Raw genomic sequence first — 16,632 nt, 5'->3', positions numbered from 1 at the left:
AAAAATTTAACTATGCGTCGCAGCGATGCACGTCGCTCGGCCGTGGCTTGGTAGCGTTGCATTTCCCCCGACTCATTTCCTGCTTCTCCTTCTCCATAAACAACATGAAATCAAGGAGAAGGTTAACTTTTCCTGCTCCAGATTTCCCACCGTGGTCAGAAAGAACAGGGGAGACACTTTGTTTCTGTCATTATGACTCTAGACTCGGCACATGCTCCTAAGCTAATCGCCGTCACTCTCTCACTTCTCCCTCACTCTAACACACTGCCCACACACACACACACACACACACACACACACACACACACACCTAGTCAAAAGCTCTGCGTGGAGCTGCGCAGAACCATAAAACGGCCTTTTGTGTGTTGTTATCCTAATTTCTCTGTTCTGTTTCAATAGACGGTTTATAACAAAAACGTAGACATTGGGGAACGTTCTGTGAGAGCCTTGTGGAGGCAACCCTATCCCACTGTTTCAGTATTTCAAGTACAGCCCCTTTAAGCCTCTGATATATACAAAATCTCATTCCTTCATAATTGCGGCATGGAAACTCTGCTGTGATGTTGTAAAAAGAAATGGAAGGCATTCCAAACATCAGTTAATGGAATTATGTAGAAGGGGAAAAGTAGTAGTGAGTCAAAGATGGAAATATTGTTGATTTATTGGAGGAGCCGCTTGAAGCACGAGCTAAGGATTGAGATTAATTTGTTGAGGTTTCTGAATCTCGGACTGTTGTTCAGAAAGTCATTTCGGGAGGGGAGGGATGATTTCCCTGTGCAGGAAGAAGTCAAAGAAGTCCTCTTCTCAACCAGCCCTTTTTACTTCTAGTAATGTTGAAGATACAGGACCGTAATGCTTACTACAGAAACAAAACAGCAAAGAAAGGAAATTTTAATTTGACATTTTTAGACAAATTGTAAAACAACAAACAAACAAAAATACAGCCCTGTGAAAGAGAAAGGGTTTTAAGAGAAGTAACACAGGCAGGGGGCAAACATGTAAGTTAACTGCTGCAGATAATACAGAAGGAAGAAAACATTAGTAATACATCATGGACGTATATATACACATATATATATATATACATACATATACATACACATATACACATATATATATATATATATATATATATATATATATTATATGAAATATAAAAAGCATCTGTCAACATTACCATCCATTTATTTCGAATAAATGAGTTCAGCTGTGCTTGGCAGTCTGTCCTTGTAACGGGAGTTCTACATCCTCTCTCTCTTTTGGAGCCACATTGTCAGGAGAACCTCTCCTAGAGCTGTAATCCAATAATGACTGGTCAACGTTGCTGCTTATGTACAACCAGGCAAATAAGAAGTGAGGAGACTTTAGGGAAGTCCATAGAAACACCCTCTTCATCCAAAAGACTACAAGACCACCCTTATTTAAAGAACACCTACACACGCACACAAACACCACAGCACTGTCTGCTGCTCTCATCTGTCTCTTACAGCCTAAAATATCAAAGTTTGTGTGTGTTACTTTGAGATGCAAAATCCTACACGTTTATTTCTATGAGCAGAAATAAGCAGGTCACCACGACATCATCCAAGACCAAAAGGTTCAAACAGCCGGTTTATGTTCATATCATGTGGCCTGGTGTTTCAAACTTTGAAATTTGATAATTGTTATAATAACTTAATGTTCACAGTGTGTAAAGAACACAACCTCTTCAGCAGAAGGAAATACGACTATCATACCACCAAATGCTCCGTTGTCGCATTTCTATCATATTTTATTACACACAAACTACACCAACAGGAACACACAACAAAAGTGGTTTCCTCAGAAACATTTCCAAAAATGTGACATACCAGCAGCCACCACTACTTTCTCCTTTTGCAGATATGAGTCAATGTAAAAATCCTTTCCATAACATTATGTGCTGTTCACCCAAGATCAAGATTGCAAATTACGCTAGCAATAATGACAGGACATCATTTCTGTGACACTCGCAAGGTGCCTCTAGTTGCAATGCAACCAGTAGCTTTCTGCAAGCTGACATTCCTGACCTGACAGCGCGGCTAATGGCTGGAGCGAGTGGACCCAGTATTAAAGGTTAAATTAAAACCAAAGTATTGAAATGGTTCGTAGATGATTAAAATATAAAGCATCTATTTCACTTCACATTCAGGGGCCACACCAAATGAAACGTAATTTATATGCCATTCTATTACTAGAACCTGTGCTTCCTCTGTCACGCAAATGTGTGACATCCATGGAAAGATTAAATGCAGCAGAGTATTAACATAAAAAACGGCATACCTAATGGATAATACTTAAAAAATGCTTCATGACTTGAATGACAAGTTTATCAACACTTGATTAAAACCACCAAATGCAACTTCTACAGAGTGATCTCCAGCACCGTGTAAGAGAGTGTTTTGAGGGTTTATTACAGCGCCCCCTTATGACAACGTTGAAACTGTGTGGTAGAGAAAACCTTCAGAAAAAAAAAGTGTTACAAATGCACATGCACAAATATCCATGCAACACTTAATAAAACTTGACAGACAGAGGGAGTGTTAACAGAATATAGGCTAAATGCTGACCAGATCCAAAGCAGACATCAACAAAAGGTCGGAAAAGCCATGACAGGGACAAAGCCATTTTTAAGGGTTAGTCGGCATAGTTAAATAAGACAACTTTTTACCGTTGTTTCTTGATGTATACCATGTATACCACGGCTCCAACAACGATAGCAACGAGAACTATTTTGATGAGAAAAAAAATGTAAAATGTTTTTGAGATGATGGGCCCATTTAAATGCCTACCATGAAAAGGGTTTTGGTAATCCCAAAAGGCTTTGCTTTTATGAAATTACTGCTTAAAAAAAGAAGAAGGGACTTTTGCTATTTGTTAGCATGCCAATTCAGAAAGAACTACTTAAACCTTAGGTGCACCTTTCATAACAATATGTACAAAACACAAACCACAGTAAGTGACAAAGTGAAACATCAAGCCATTAATACATTTGTATGGTATTTTTTGACCCAAATGAGAATATAATGCCCTCTCCAGAACACCACATCTATATGTTTCTTATATTCCTCAGTGTTCATGATTTCTGCTTCCAAATCGACCGTTGCAGTTCCCTGTTCAATTCCTCGGTCTAAATCCAACAATACTTCTTTAGTAGACAACTTCGCCAATAACTCACGCAAGCGTCCGACATCAGCATTGTCCATGCTAAGCTCTGTGTCGATACTTTGCCGGAGTCTCGTTGTAGCTCCACGCATCGCTCGCCGTTTTCTGACCAATCTTTCAATTTATTCCTCCATTTTCCTTTCGTTTATTTATGTATCTCCTCAAATCAGTAACTCAAATTCAAACTCAAAGTGCTTAACATCCCTAACAATAAACATTAAGTTGCAACACATGCGGTTCTTGTAAGGGCATCATGATCTCATTTGGGTCAACGTTACCACTTTACATTCTTGATCTACTGTTCAAAGATGAAGTTGAAACTTACCAAGAACAGTTACACCCAAGCCTATAGCCAAGTTATCTCCATGATTGTCTGTAAAAAACAATAAGGACAGAATTGTGTCAAACAGTGTTGTTGGCTCTTCTACAAAGCTAATCTGCTACGGTTAAAAACAAATGAATTAAAATGACTTTGATTTACCAGGGTCAGACATTATGATAAACTCTTTGGTAATGGCTATAGCTGCCATAACATCACTCAACAAAACACATCGGTAATGGTCATGTGTGTATAAATGTGCAAGTATCTGATGTCTTTCATGTAGTCATGTTGTGGTGTATAATGTATTCATGTACCTATGTATTTATGTCAGGCTCTGCACAGACTGTGGCAACAAATTTACTTGAAAAAAGGACAATAAAGAATCTATCCAATGTGTTGTAGGGGTCAGGAAAAAAAATAATACAGCTTAGTATCGCAATATTTTTCATGGCAGAAGCCAAGTATTAATCTTTTATTAAAACTGCGAGCAGCAATGGACGGGCCCTCGCGCCTCTGCGCGCGTCGGGTTACCGGCGGACGCCGCTCCTTGCGGCCGTGCATTCGCGCGGCACTCATACGCCGCAAATCGTCAACAATGAAAAGGGAACACCCCGCCGAGTTCGATACCTCACACAAGACTCTACGTCATGAGGTTCATTAGCTGTGAAAGGGGGCGTGGCCAAAGCATAGGGGGCCAACAATCACCAATAAAAAAGGAAGTCTCTGCTGAGTTCAATGATACCTCACACAAGACTATCGGGGTTACCGGCGGACGCCGCTCCTTGCGACCGTGCATTCGTGCGGCACTCGGACGCCGCAAATCGTCACAAATTAAAAGGGAACTCCCCGCCGAGTTCAACGATACCTCACACAAGACTCTACGTCATACGGTTCATTAGCTGTGGGCGTGGCTAAAGCATAGGGGGCGGGCCAAACCATCACCAATGAAGAAGGAAGTCTCTGCTGAGTTCATTGATACCTCACACAAGGGTCTATCTTAAAAAGGTCAAATTTTATGAAAGGGGCGGGGCTTAAGCATAGGGGGCGGGTCAAACCATAACCAATTAAAAAGGACGTCTCTGCTGAGTTCAATGACACCTCACACGAGTCTCTACCTTAAACGGTTCAAATGTTATGAAAGGGGGCGTGGCCTGAGTAAGTGGGCGTGGTCATATTATAGGGGGCGGCTCAGTATCACATGTAGACCACACATTCTAAGTTTCATGTAAATCGGATGATGTTTGTCATATAAGGCAGATTTCCTGTGGCCAGGGGGGGGCGCTATGACCAAAAGTCAATTTTGGCCTGTAGGGGTCCTCAGGCCCGGACCCTTGTCCATCGTGACAAATTTCGGGCAGATACAACAACGTACACTCAAGTTACAACAACTTCTTTGGTCATCGCTAAACACTCAAAATGGCCGCCACGCCACGCCCACACCGTCTGACGAAAAGTTTTTCTTTTAATAACTTTTCATCGTTAAGGTGTTGGGATGGTACAGACCAAGTTTGAAGTCCATCGGATGAAATCTCTAGGAGGAGTTCGTTAAAGTATAGCACCTTGACTTTTAGACCTACTTCCTGTTGCCAGGGTATGGCTGTAATGACGTTTTTTGTACATCTTGACATGATACATATGTGTACCAAGTTTCGTGAGTCTACGTTAAACGCACTGCAGGGGCTCAATTTTCTTAACTTTCTAGGGGGCGCTAGCGAGCCATTTTTGTGCGCCTATTCCCGAAACCCTTAAAATACGTAAATTTTCACCAGACTTGATGCGACCGCCAAATTTGGTGAGTTTTTGAATATGTTAAGCCCCTCAAAAAGCCAATTCATTTGACGGGAAAATAATAGAAGAAAGAAAGAAAGAAAGAAAGAAAGAAAGAAAGAAAGAAAGAAAGAAAGAATAATAATAATTCCTTCAGTTTCAATAGGGCCTTCGCCGCTGTCGGCGCTCGGGCCCTAATAACCATCATTCATTTCCATATAACTCATTGTCAAAAGGAGCCACTGGAGAGGGGCTAAAGAGCCTACCTCTGCTCTAGTACCAACAAGTTAAATATTGATATGCAATATATATAATTAGGGCCCGAGCGCCGACAGCGAAGGCCCTATCTGAAACTGAAGGAATTATTTTCCCATCAAATGAATCGCCTTTTGAGGGGCTTAACATATTCAAAAACTCACCAAATTTGGCGGTCGCATCAAGTCTGGTGAAAATTTACGTATTTTTAAGGGTTTCGGGAATAGGCGCACAAAAATGGCTTCGCTAGCGCCCTAGAAAGTTAAAAAGATTTAGCCCATGCGCGCGTTTAACGTAGACTCACGAAAACTTCGTACACATATGTAACATGTCAAGATGTACAAAAAACTTCATTAGAGCCATACCCTAAACCCAACAGGAAGTCTGCCATTTTGATTTCAAAGTTCGAAATTAGTGCGATTTTGGCCATTTCCACATGTCGTACTTTGAACATCCTCCTAGAGATTTCATCCGATCAACTTCAAACTCGGGTCTGTGCCATCTTAAGATGTTAAAGATGAAAAGTTGTTAAAAGGAAAACTTTTCGTGATAGGGCGCGGGCCGTGGCGGGTGGTGGCCATTTTGCGCGCGACCAAACAGGAAGTGGGTGTAACTCGAGTGTACGTTGTCCAACTGGCTCGAAACTTTTCAGGATTCATAAGAGTCCAACCCTGAGGACAAATAAAGGCCGATATTTACTTAAAGTCATAGCGCCCCCTAGTGGCAACAGGAAGTAGGCCTAAAAGTCAAGGTGCTATACTTTAACGAACTCCTCCTAGAGATTTCATCCGATGGACTTCAAACTTGGTCTGTACCATCCCAACACCTTAACGATGAAGTTATTAAAATAAAAACTTTTTGTCAGACGGTGTGGGCATGGCGTGGCGGCCATTTTGAGTGTTTAGCGATGAACAAAGAAGTTGTTGTAACTTGAGTGTACTTTCTGTTGTATCTGCCCGAAATTTCTCACGATCGACAAGGGTCCAGGGCTGAGGACGCCTTCAGACCAAAATTCACTTTTGGTCATAGCGCCCCCCGCTGGCAACATAAAATGCGCCTTATACGACAAACATCATCCGATTTGCATGAAACTCAGAATGTGTGGTCTACATGTGATACTGAACTGCCCCCTATAATATGACCACGCCCACTTACTCAGGCCACGCCCCCTTTCATAACATTTGAACCGTTTAAGGTAGAGTCTTGTGTGAGGTGTCATTGAACTCAGCAGAGAGTTCCTTCTTCATTGGTGATGGTTTGGCCCGCCCCCTATGCTTAAGCCACGCCCCCTTTCATAACATTTGAACCGTTTAAGGTATACCCTTGTGTGAGGTATCACTGAACTCAGTTTAGACTTCCTTCTTCATTGGTGATGTTTGGCCCGCCCCCTATGCTTTAGCCACGCCCCTTTTCACAGCTAATGAACCGTATAACGTAGAGTCTTGTGTGAGGTATCGTTGAACTCGGCGGGGAGTTCCCTTTTCATTGTTGACGATTTGCGGCGTCTGAGTGCCGCGCAAATGCACGGTCGCAAGGAGCGGCGTCCTCCGGTAACCCCAACGCACGCAGAGGCGCGAGGGCCCGTCCATCGCTGCTCGCTGCTTTAATTTAGCTTTGATACTGTAAAACAGTTTAGCCCTTTAGTGTCCATCAGCCCAAGAAGGCCCAAACTAATTGCACCATTTTGTCAGGTGACAACCCTGTAGGGCTGCTAATGGCTTCTTAAGCATTAACATGGATTTTACCTGGTGTGGTTGGGCGAGAATCTGTTGTGGTGGTGGTGCTGGTGGTGGTGGGTTTAGGTGGGGGTGTTATTCCTGCAAAAACATAAATCAGGACAATGTTACCGACATTAGAGATATACTAATACCACAAAGATACACTTATTCACTTCAAAGTGACAATAAATAACTTTTAAATGTTTCTAAAACTGTAATTTTTCATTTGATGATCATAAATGACCTGTAACAGCAAACGAGACTAACAGTGAAAAATAACGCTAATTTTATATAGGCCTAGTTAGGGCCCGAGCGCCGACAGCGGGGAAGGCCCTATTGAAACTGAAGAAATTATTGTTTCTTTCTTTCTATTATTTTCCCGTCAAATTAATTGGCTTTTTGAGGGGCTTAACATATTCAAAAACTCACCAAATTTGGCGGTCGCATCAATACTGGTGAAAATTTACGTATTTTAAGGGTTTCGGGAATAGGCTCACAAAAATGGCTCGCTAGCGCCCCCTAGAAAATTAAGAAAATTGAGCCCCTGCAGTGCGTTTAACGTAGACTCACGAAACTTGGTACACATATGTATCATGTGAAGATGTACAAAAAACGTCATTAGAGCCATACCCTAAACCCAACAGGAAGTCCGCCATTTTGATTTCAAAGTTCGAAATTAGTGCGATTTTGGTCATTTCCACGTGTCGTACTTTAACGAACTCCTCCTAGAGATTTCATCCGATCAAATTCAAACTTGGTCTGTGCCATCTTAAGACGTTAAAGATGAAAAGTTGTTAAAAGAAAAACTTTTCGTCATAGGGCGTGGCCGTGGCAGGGCGGCCATTTTGTGGGTTTCGCCACCGAAACAGGAAGTGGGTGTAACTCGAGTGTACGTTGTCCAACTGGCTCGAAACTTTTCAGGATTCATAAGAGTCCAACCCTGAGGACAAATAAAGGCCGATATTTACAGGTATCAATGAACTCAGCAGAAACTTCCTTCTTCATTGGTGATGGTTTGGCCCGCCCCCTATGCTTTGGCCACGCCCCCTTTCACAGCTAATGAACCTCATGACGTAGAATCTAGTGTTAGGTATCTTAGTCGGCGGGGTGTTCCCTTTTCGTTGGTGAAGATTTGCGGTGTCTGAGTGCCGCGCAAATGCACGGTCGCAAGGAGCGGCATCCGCCGGTAACCCCGACGCGCACAGAGGCGCGAGGGCCCGTCCATCGCTGCTTGCAGCTTTAATTTTTAATATTGTACTTAATCGGGCACGATTTTCCCCGTAAAGTAACAAAATGATTTACGGCAGGTAGACGGCGCTACAGAGCACACATTCTGACGGGTCACAGATTTCTTTGTAACATCGGAAAAGTCTGTGTTATTGTATCCAGCAATGTAAAGGGTAGCAGAAGATTTCTTTATATAGGCCTAATTGTATTTTAATTTTATTTTAGAAGTTATCTGTTGTAGTTATGGCTGATACTGGGGCAGGACCATCACAGAAAAAAAGGAAATTAAACAAAGAAGAACTAAAAAGCTAAAAGGGAATCGACAGACGACGTGAAAACTTGAGTCACAGCTCAGTTGGCTTTCAACAGATGGAGACAATTACGGGATTATCTTATCTTCCTTCATATCTTAGGTTATATTTATATAATCTTTGAGGAATCTATTTGGCAAACAGAGGCTGTGTGATTGAAGAATTTCACAGATTCATCCTGAAACTTTCAAAATAGCATTCATGGCAAGTAATTTCTTCACATAAATAAAAAAGGGCAACCAGACTTTTTATGCTTTTCTTTCTTTTTTCTTCTTTTTTTTTTAACTTAACCACAGAGCAAAAGCACACAAAAAATTAAAATGTTATCTAAAAGGGAAACTACTGACGGAAGTATATGCAATGGTAGGAGCTTAATCACATGTAAAAATGTGATGGCATCTGGATTAGTATACTAATCATGTTTTCATCATGGTCAAACGTAACAGGCTGACTTTTCTTTACAGACTTACACCAAGTAGTAATTTCAATTAAAGACTTACTTTGACATGTTGGAAGTCCAGGTGACCACTGACTATCTATTCCACATGTCAGGGTGCGTCCTCCTTCCAAAACATACCCAGATTTGCACTCGTATGTCACCGTAGACATGTATCCATGAGGGGGTCGAGAACCCTCAACCTGGTCACCATTGGCTATATTAGGATCCTCACATCGAACCACTGCAGGACAAGAACATTTTAAAATAGAAATTAATACAATTGTCCAAAATAACTTTTTCCAAAGTACGGGAGAGTGTCAGTCACAGCTGAGTTTACACTGGGAAAATGTTAAGAAAAGATTGGAAAAAATTAAAAAACACTTACTGACACATGTTGGAGCAGGACCAAATGTTCCATTTTCTGAACATGATATTGAACTTGATCCATTAAGTGTATAATCATTTTGACATTTGTACTGTACAACTTCTCTATAGTCATAGGATTCTTTGACTGGAGTGAAAACACCATTCACTACCTCAGGTGGCGGATAACAAGTCACCACTGCAAAATGAAAGTGACATCTATTAGAATGGAAATACACAGTTTTTATTTAGTCATGTGTCTTGTATTAACACACAGAGGTGACCAACCTTCACATACAGGCAACCTGTCCATCCACCCTTGGGCTCCACAAAGGATTTGACCTTTGTTGGGGACCATATTGAACCTAATTAGGGAATAAAAAAAATGTTTTGACTTCAGACGACACATGTCAAGAAGAATCTGTGTTAGCCCCTTTATTTCACATGATAACACTGACTGGTAAGCCCCACTGAACACCCACTTTGATTAGAATACATTTTTTGATTTGGAAACACAATGGTTGCTGACATTTTAGAGGTAATTACATTTCTTACAATTACATTTTAAAAACTAATTCTCTTAACATGAACCGTCCTATTATTACTAACCCGGTGTTGCAAGTGACCACTAGTTTATCACCAAACCGTGTCCCTTCAGGGTAATCGACATTTCCGTTGTCCACATCTCCAGCAGAGCCACAGTTCTTCCCTGAAAAAAACATAACCCTCATAAGGATTTAATCACACGCATATGTGGCATCCGGTCTAAATGAGTTAAAATGACTGGATATCGATAGGATTCAACAGAATGGTTACTAGATATTATCAGTCACTCATCTATTCATCCAGCATTTATATGTTGGTAAGATGTAATTTCCCAGTTGGTCAAAGACCAGAGAATATTGCCACATTATTGCTGCTTTAACAAATTTGAATGTAAAAATGAAGTGTCATTATTCACTCTCGCATTTCAGCATCACAGTAGTCCAGGCGTGATTCAAAAACGTCCCGGCGTTGGCCTTCATGTAATATGTAATAGGTCTATTTCCTTCATAAAATAACTTTACAGTGCGCAATGTGGTTGTACGTCAGTAGCAAACATGAAATTAAGCCCCCCCTCTTCCATTTAGCGCAGATGTTTTTTTCATTTTAGTCAGTGTTGGATTACATTTTTCTTTTTACTTGTCCCGCTGTAGTTGTGTAAAACCTCCTTGGGTTTCATGAAATGCGCTATATTAATCGAAGTTATTGTTGGTTGCTACAACAAACTCTTAATGCTTTGGCTCGTGACACAGTGACAGGGATAACGTTACCCGGTTTAGCTCACAATACATCTAAAGTAGGCTAAGTTACTGTCTGCAACACTTGAAATGCAACGATGCATCTCTAACTTATTCTCTTATTGTAAATGAATGATTTTCTGGCTGAGCAAAACATTCATCACAACTATATAACCTCCCAGTAACGCTAACTCTGTAATACAGCGGGCAACACAGCACCGTAAAGAAAAGACCTTTACGACAGCAGGTGTGATAAAAACACTACTGCTTAGGTCCAAAGCGGCCGCTAGAATCAACACAAACTGAAAGCAGGGATTAAAGTGAAAAAAAAATCTTTTGACTGAACTTATTTCAGCCCAAGTCATAAGCTGTTCACATCTACCTATACAGATAGCACCCCTTTTCCGTTCGCGCCCTATTAGTTTTTAATGTACAACAAGATGCAAACAGCGAAGTAAAGGGAGTATAGCGAGTGTTCTCTGTTCCTGATGAACAAAACAATATTTCAGTACCATCCCACGACTAACCATTGCTGTTCTTTTCTACTGCAGCAATCATATTGTAGAAAGGCTTCATTACTTCAATTACTTCAGGCCAAAAGTGTTTAAAGGGAGATTTTTTTTTATTGTTAATATGCAATTCAACACCAAGTCAAATCTATAAAATCAAGTTTGCAAGAGTTCACTGTTTTTATTCAAGGGCTACTAATAATGAAACATAACTTTTCAGTGAAAGTTTTTTTTTATTATTTAAATTCAAACTAAAAAATATTTTTTTAAATACCAATAAATAAACACTGTTTTATCTATCTCAGACACGTCTGGGCCTTCCGTTAGCAACAACCCATACATGACGGATAGTGGCCTTGCCAAATAGTGGTTACCATTAGACGCACACAAATCCTGGCACTAATGTGCAAGGAAACTGGTTCCGGGTTTTGTGCTATAAGTTATTTTATATTAACACGCTCAGTCAAAACCTTCCGTGGCAAATTGTGAAAGATTGTGGACATGTCTTAACAGACGGGATAATAAATTGCATTCGGTAAGGTTTATACAGGGTACCCCCAGGATTCTTCAAGTTAAATTAAAGACTTTTTAAGACCTTTTTAATACCACCTACGATGAAATGATTTACCAGTTAATGTTACCTGAATTTAATAAAACATTTTATTATAATACTCAACAATCATATTTAGTTCACAATAGCTTTCTAAGGCGTGTTTGTACTCTAATAACATCAAATATTTTAAAGTATTTGTTGCATGAATCGCTCTTATGCTATGAAACTTAAAAAAACGAAATAATAGGATGATAAAAAATAAAAAGTGCATTATGGAGGTGTCAAAATTAGTTCCACTTTGTCTAGATAAGATCATATATAATGCAATATAATATGCCAATGTAAATGCCAATTGCTTCAGTGTTTGTTTCATCCCGTCCTGCTATGTATCTAAAGGCTGCTTAATAGCAGTGGGAATAAAGAGTTTTTTCTCAACCCGGTGATCTGCACGTCTGGGTGATACCGTGAAATGTGCGTTAGCATGTTGGCTGTGTTTCAAACATACCCTACCAAAGGTGGAGCACCGCCGACACCGTTGTGTTCCTTCTGGTTTTTCCACCTGCTGGTTTCTGAGCCTGTCCAGATATCTTGTATACCTATCAACGGAGCCCACGTCGACAGATTCGCTACATATTCAGAAACATTTTACTGGCCTTTGCATGTCACACCTCAATATAAACTGTACTGAATATCTGAGCACTACATTACTACAACATTCTACAGCGGGAAAAATTAGTTTTAAAAAGTAATTAGGATGATCCGTGTCGCGCTGGATTAGAACCTTCCTCAGCAAAAATAACATACGAGTCCACTTCGCTCTCCACTACACTATCAATAATCACATACATTTCCAGGACATGACTTTGTTTTTTCTCAATAGGCCATGAATCACTGTTTATCTGAGAACTCCGAAACAACAGGTTACCTTGATTTAGGCTGCATCTCATTTCTCTGTCTTACCCCTTCCCCTTACCCCTACCGCTTAGTTTTGCGCGTTCACGTGAGAGTAAGGGCTGTCCCAATACTCATTTTGATCAAGGGGTAGGGCTAGATACCCCTCAGAGCCAAGCAAGGACGCAAGCTTACTTGGCCAGCAAGGGGGATCCAGATACGATGCGCAACAAGGAACAATGGCTGCCAGGTCGACAAAGTATTTTCGGCTTAAAGAATTGATTTAAAAATTACGAAAGTCTTGTTTTGTGCTCTACACAGTCCTCTACATATATATTTGCAACCATGTTATTAATTGAAACGTTTTTAAAAATTGCTAGCTTGCTATGCTAACGTTAGCTACATTGCTTATTTGCACAACAGTCCTACATTTCTCTCCCTTGAATGGACTCCATGCATGTCTAGAGTGTTAACTAAACTCCATTAGCAGCAAATTTCGTTTGATGTCAGTGCATAACACTACTTGCTTTGGAGACATCGATACGTGCTTTACACCGTCGTGTATCACACAGGGACGCCAGAGGAAACCCAGCAGCTGATCCACTTTCGGGCTGAAAACGAGCAGTAATCATGTGTAATTCATTCCTGTTCATGTACCTGTACATTGTTGTTGGTTATGATACAGGACACTAATGAAAGAAATGGGGTTGGAGGGAAGGGTTACTGGCCAACAGGCATCAGACTGTGGTCTGGAATTTCAGAATAGCTGTAGTTTTTTGTTTGTTTTTGGTCTTGTGTGTCTTTTTTAGTTTTCTACATTTGAGTGTCTTTTTATGTGTGTAACATGTAAGTTATGGTTCTAATAGTTGATAATGGTTCTGTAATATAATATATTTGTATATGTTTTTACGTGTTATGTGTTATTTTTCTTTTTTGGGAAATAAAGACAGCTTTTTGTTAACAAAGAAAGTGTTTCTGAACATCAATAACATTCAAAACAGTGGTAACTGAAAGAGATGTACAACACACCATGCAGTGCGTATAGAAATATTTATTGCAAACAGACCTAAGTATGTATGATGATGTAACCAAGTGGCGTCTCATTTCATAGGGGTATGTTTTCACCCCTACCCCTTACCCCTTGTTTTGAGGGACAAGGGTTAGGGATAAGACAAAGGGGTAGGGGTAAGGGGAAAGGGTAAGATGAGAATGAGATTCAGCCTTAGGCTTAAAAACGTAACTATATTGTGCACTCTAACCTTCTGCTACACCTCTGCGCTATCTGTGTACAAGGATTTGTCATAAATTCTACCACGCAGAACACGGATTCTGAAACAATGGGTCTAAAACAACTGGTTACCCTGGCTTGGAAACGCGTGATCTCGAAGGCTCTCAAACATCTACAATAAAAAGCTCCTTGGATTTATGAAAAGAAGCAATATTTCTATTGACATGGCTCAAATGCCTACATCTATGTTTCCAAAGTTATACAATGCCAGGTTTATGACAGAAGATAAGTATTTGAAACCGCTACAATACAAAGTTCTGTTTAAGAAATTTGAAAATAGTTTACGCCAAACCTTTGAATTGTTTTCGTTGTAGCCTATAGACTATATTATGTCACCTATATATGCACCCGAAAATCAGTTTTGAAATTGGTGTAAGGTGAAAGGTGAACGCCGTTTTCAACACTCGTCTTAAGAATGCACCGTTGCAAGTTGTTTCAGACCAATTCAGAACAAGCTTGTGTGCTTACGTGACTGCTAAATAAATGAGGTTGGAAGACAGTGTGTGGGAATATTGGTGAACATCTTAAGGCTTAATGTCATAAAATGAAAAGCAGGGGTTTCAAATCCTTTATTGGTCAAATATTTTTCTCCACTAATCTTCTGTCGTAAACATGGTGTTGCATAACTTTGGAAATGTAGATGTAGGCATTTGAGCCATGTCAATAGAAATATTGCTTCTTTTCTTAACCCTTGTGTGGTCCTTCGGGTCCCATTGACCCGAAGGACAACACAAGGATTATGTACTTCCGTTTACTTTGTCGAGAATTGCTCTCTAAAACCGGTTTCTTTTAAAGTAAGTAAGTAAAGTTTATTTCTAGAACACATTTAAACACAGTTTAAGCTGACCAAAATGCTGTACAAACAAGAACTAAGGTGCTGTATTAACCCTTGTTTAGAGAGCAATTCTCAACAAAGTAAATGGAAGTACATAATCCTTGTGTTGTCCTTCGGGTCACTGGGACCCGAAGGACAACACAAGGGTTAAATCAAGGAACTTGTTATAGTAGCTATTTGAGAGTCTCGAGATCACGCGTTTCCAGGCCAGGGTAACCAGTTGTTTTAGACCCATTGTTTCAGAATCTGTGAGCTGCCTGGTAGAATTTATGACATATCCTTGGACCCACCCAGAAACACACTGGCAAACGGGGCTCCGGTGAAGCTAGATGGGCCAATCACTCGTCTAGTGGATAAATATGATTACAGAAACATTCATGGATAGCATTCAGCAAGGTTTGGAAGTAGAAGGTGTCTCCCCCCAGAAAAATATGACGCTGGACCACTCAATCCGGAAGGACGTTGCTCAGCTGACCCGCCTTCTTACAACCAAAAACAGTACAAAGATAGGCTCATGGAACGTAAGAACAATGTACCAAGCCGGTAAAGCATCTCAAATAGCAGCGGAAATTAATCTGTACAACCTCTCCCTAATAGGACTCAGTGAAACTAGGTGGACTCAATCAGGAAAAACTCAACTTTCTAGTGGAGAAACAATAATATACGCAGGACACAACCAGGATAATGCCCCACACACAGAGGGAGTGGGAATTATGCTCTCAAGAGAAGCAGCCAGATCACTGATGGAGTGGGAAGCAGTAAATGCATGTATCATCACAGCAAGGTTCTATACCAAGATAAAGAAACTCACCATCATCCAGTGCTATGCACCTACAAACAAAGCAGATCAGCAATCAAAAGACAACTTCTTCATCAACAAACAAAGCAAGAAAGACAATCATTCTGACAGGAGACTTTAATGCCAAGATAGGCCAAGTCAACACGGGCAAAGAACAAATAATGGGTAAACAAACACGGTTTAGGGGAAATGAACAATAACGGAGAACAATTCTCAGATTTCTGCAAATTCCATAATCTAGTTATAGGAGGTAGCGTATTTCCACATGAAAGTGTGCACAAAGCCACGTGGGTCTCCCCAGACCACAAAACTGAAAACCAGATTGATCATATACGGTATGTATCAGTAAGAAGTTCAGGAGGTCCCTCCTAGATGTCAGGGTGAAAAGAGGAGCTGAAGTTTCCACAGACCACCACCTTCTAATAGGGACACGCCAGTTAAAACTCAAGAAATTCACAAATTCAGCAAAAAAAGTCAGCACCAGATATAATTTTAGCCTTCTCCAACATCGGAACATCAGAGAGAAATTCCAAATCACCCTGTCAAACCGGTTCCACCCCCTGAGCAGACTGGAAGAACACCAAACCGTGCAACTAACAATGGCAGAACATGAAGAGGGCATGGATAGAGGCATGCGAGGACACATGCGGGAGGAGGACAAGGCAACACAAGGAGTGGATCACAGGAGAATCTTTACAGAAAATACAAATGCGCAAACAGGCAAAAGACACTCTTAACAATAGCCGCACAAGAACTGCAAAAGCACAGCAAGATTACATAATAGCAGACAAACTTGTTAAGGACAAGGACAGGAGTCCGACAGGGCTGCTTACTGTCCCCTTTTCCTTTTGGCAGTTGACTGGATTATGAAGGCAACCACATCTGAACAAAA

The 16,632-nt window shown here is 40.6% G+C and overlaps 1 protein-coding gene across 1 annotated transcript in view; it reads right to left on the bottom strand.

The window, feature by feature from the left end:
* LOC120558406 (complement receptor type 2-like) overlaps positions 1 to 16,632 on the bottom strand; it is a 153,770-nt gene that overhangs the window by 77,544 nt on the left and 59,594 nt on the right. Inside the window, exon 15 of the mRNA XM_039799394.1 lies at positions 10,195 to 10,294. Coding sequence (XP_039655328.1) covers positions 10,195 to 10,294 — 100 coding nt within the window. The remainder of the gene's footprint in view (positions 1 to 10,194; positions 10,295 to 16,632) is intronic.

This window comes from Perca fluviatilis, chromosome 5 (assembly GCF_010015445.1).
Source record: "Perca fluviatilis chromosome 5, GENO_Pfluv_1.0, whole genome shotgun sequence".
Lineage (NCBI taxonomy): Eukaryota > Metazoa > Chordata > Actinopteri > Perciformes > Percidae > Perca > Perca fluviatilis.
The sequence above is the reverse complement of the archived record's forward strand: the minus strand, read 5'-3'. Positions and strand labels throughout refer to the sequence as shown.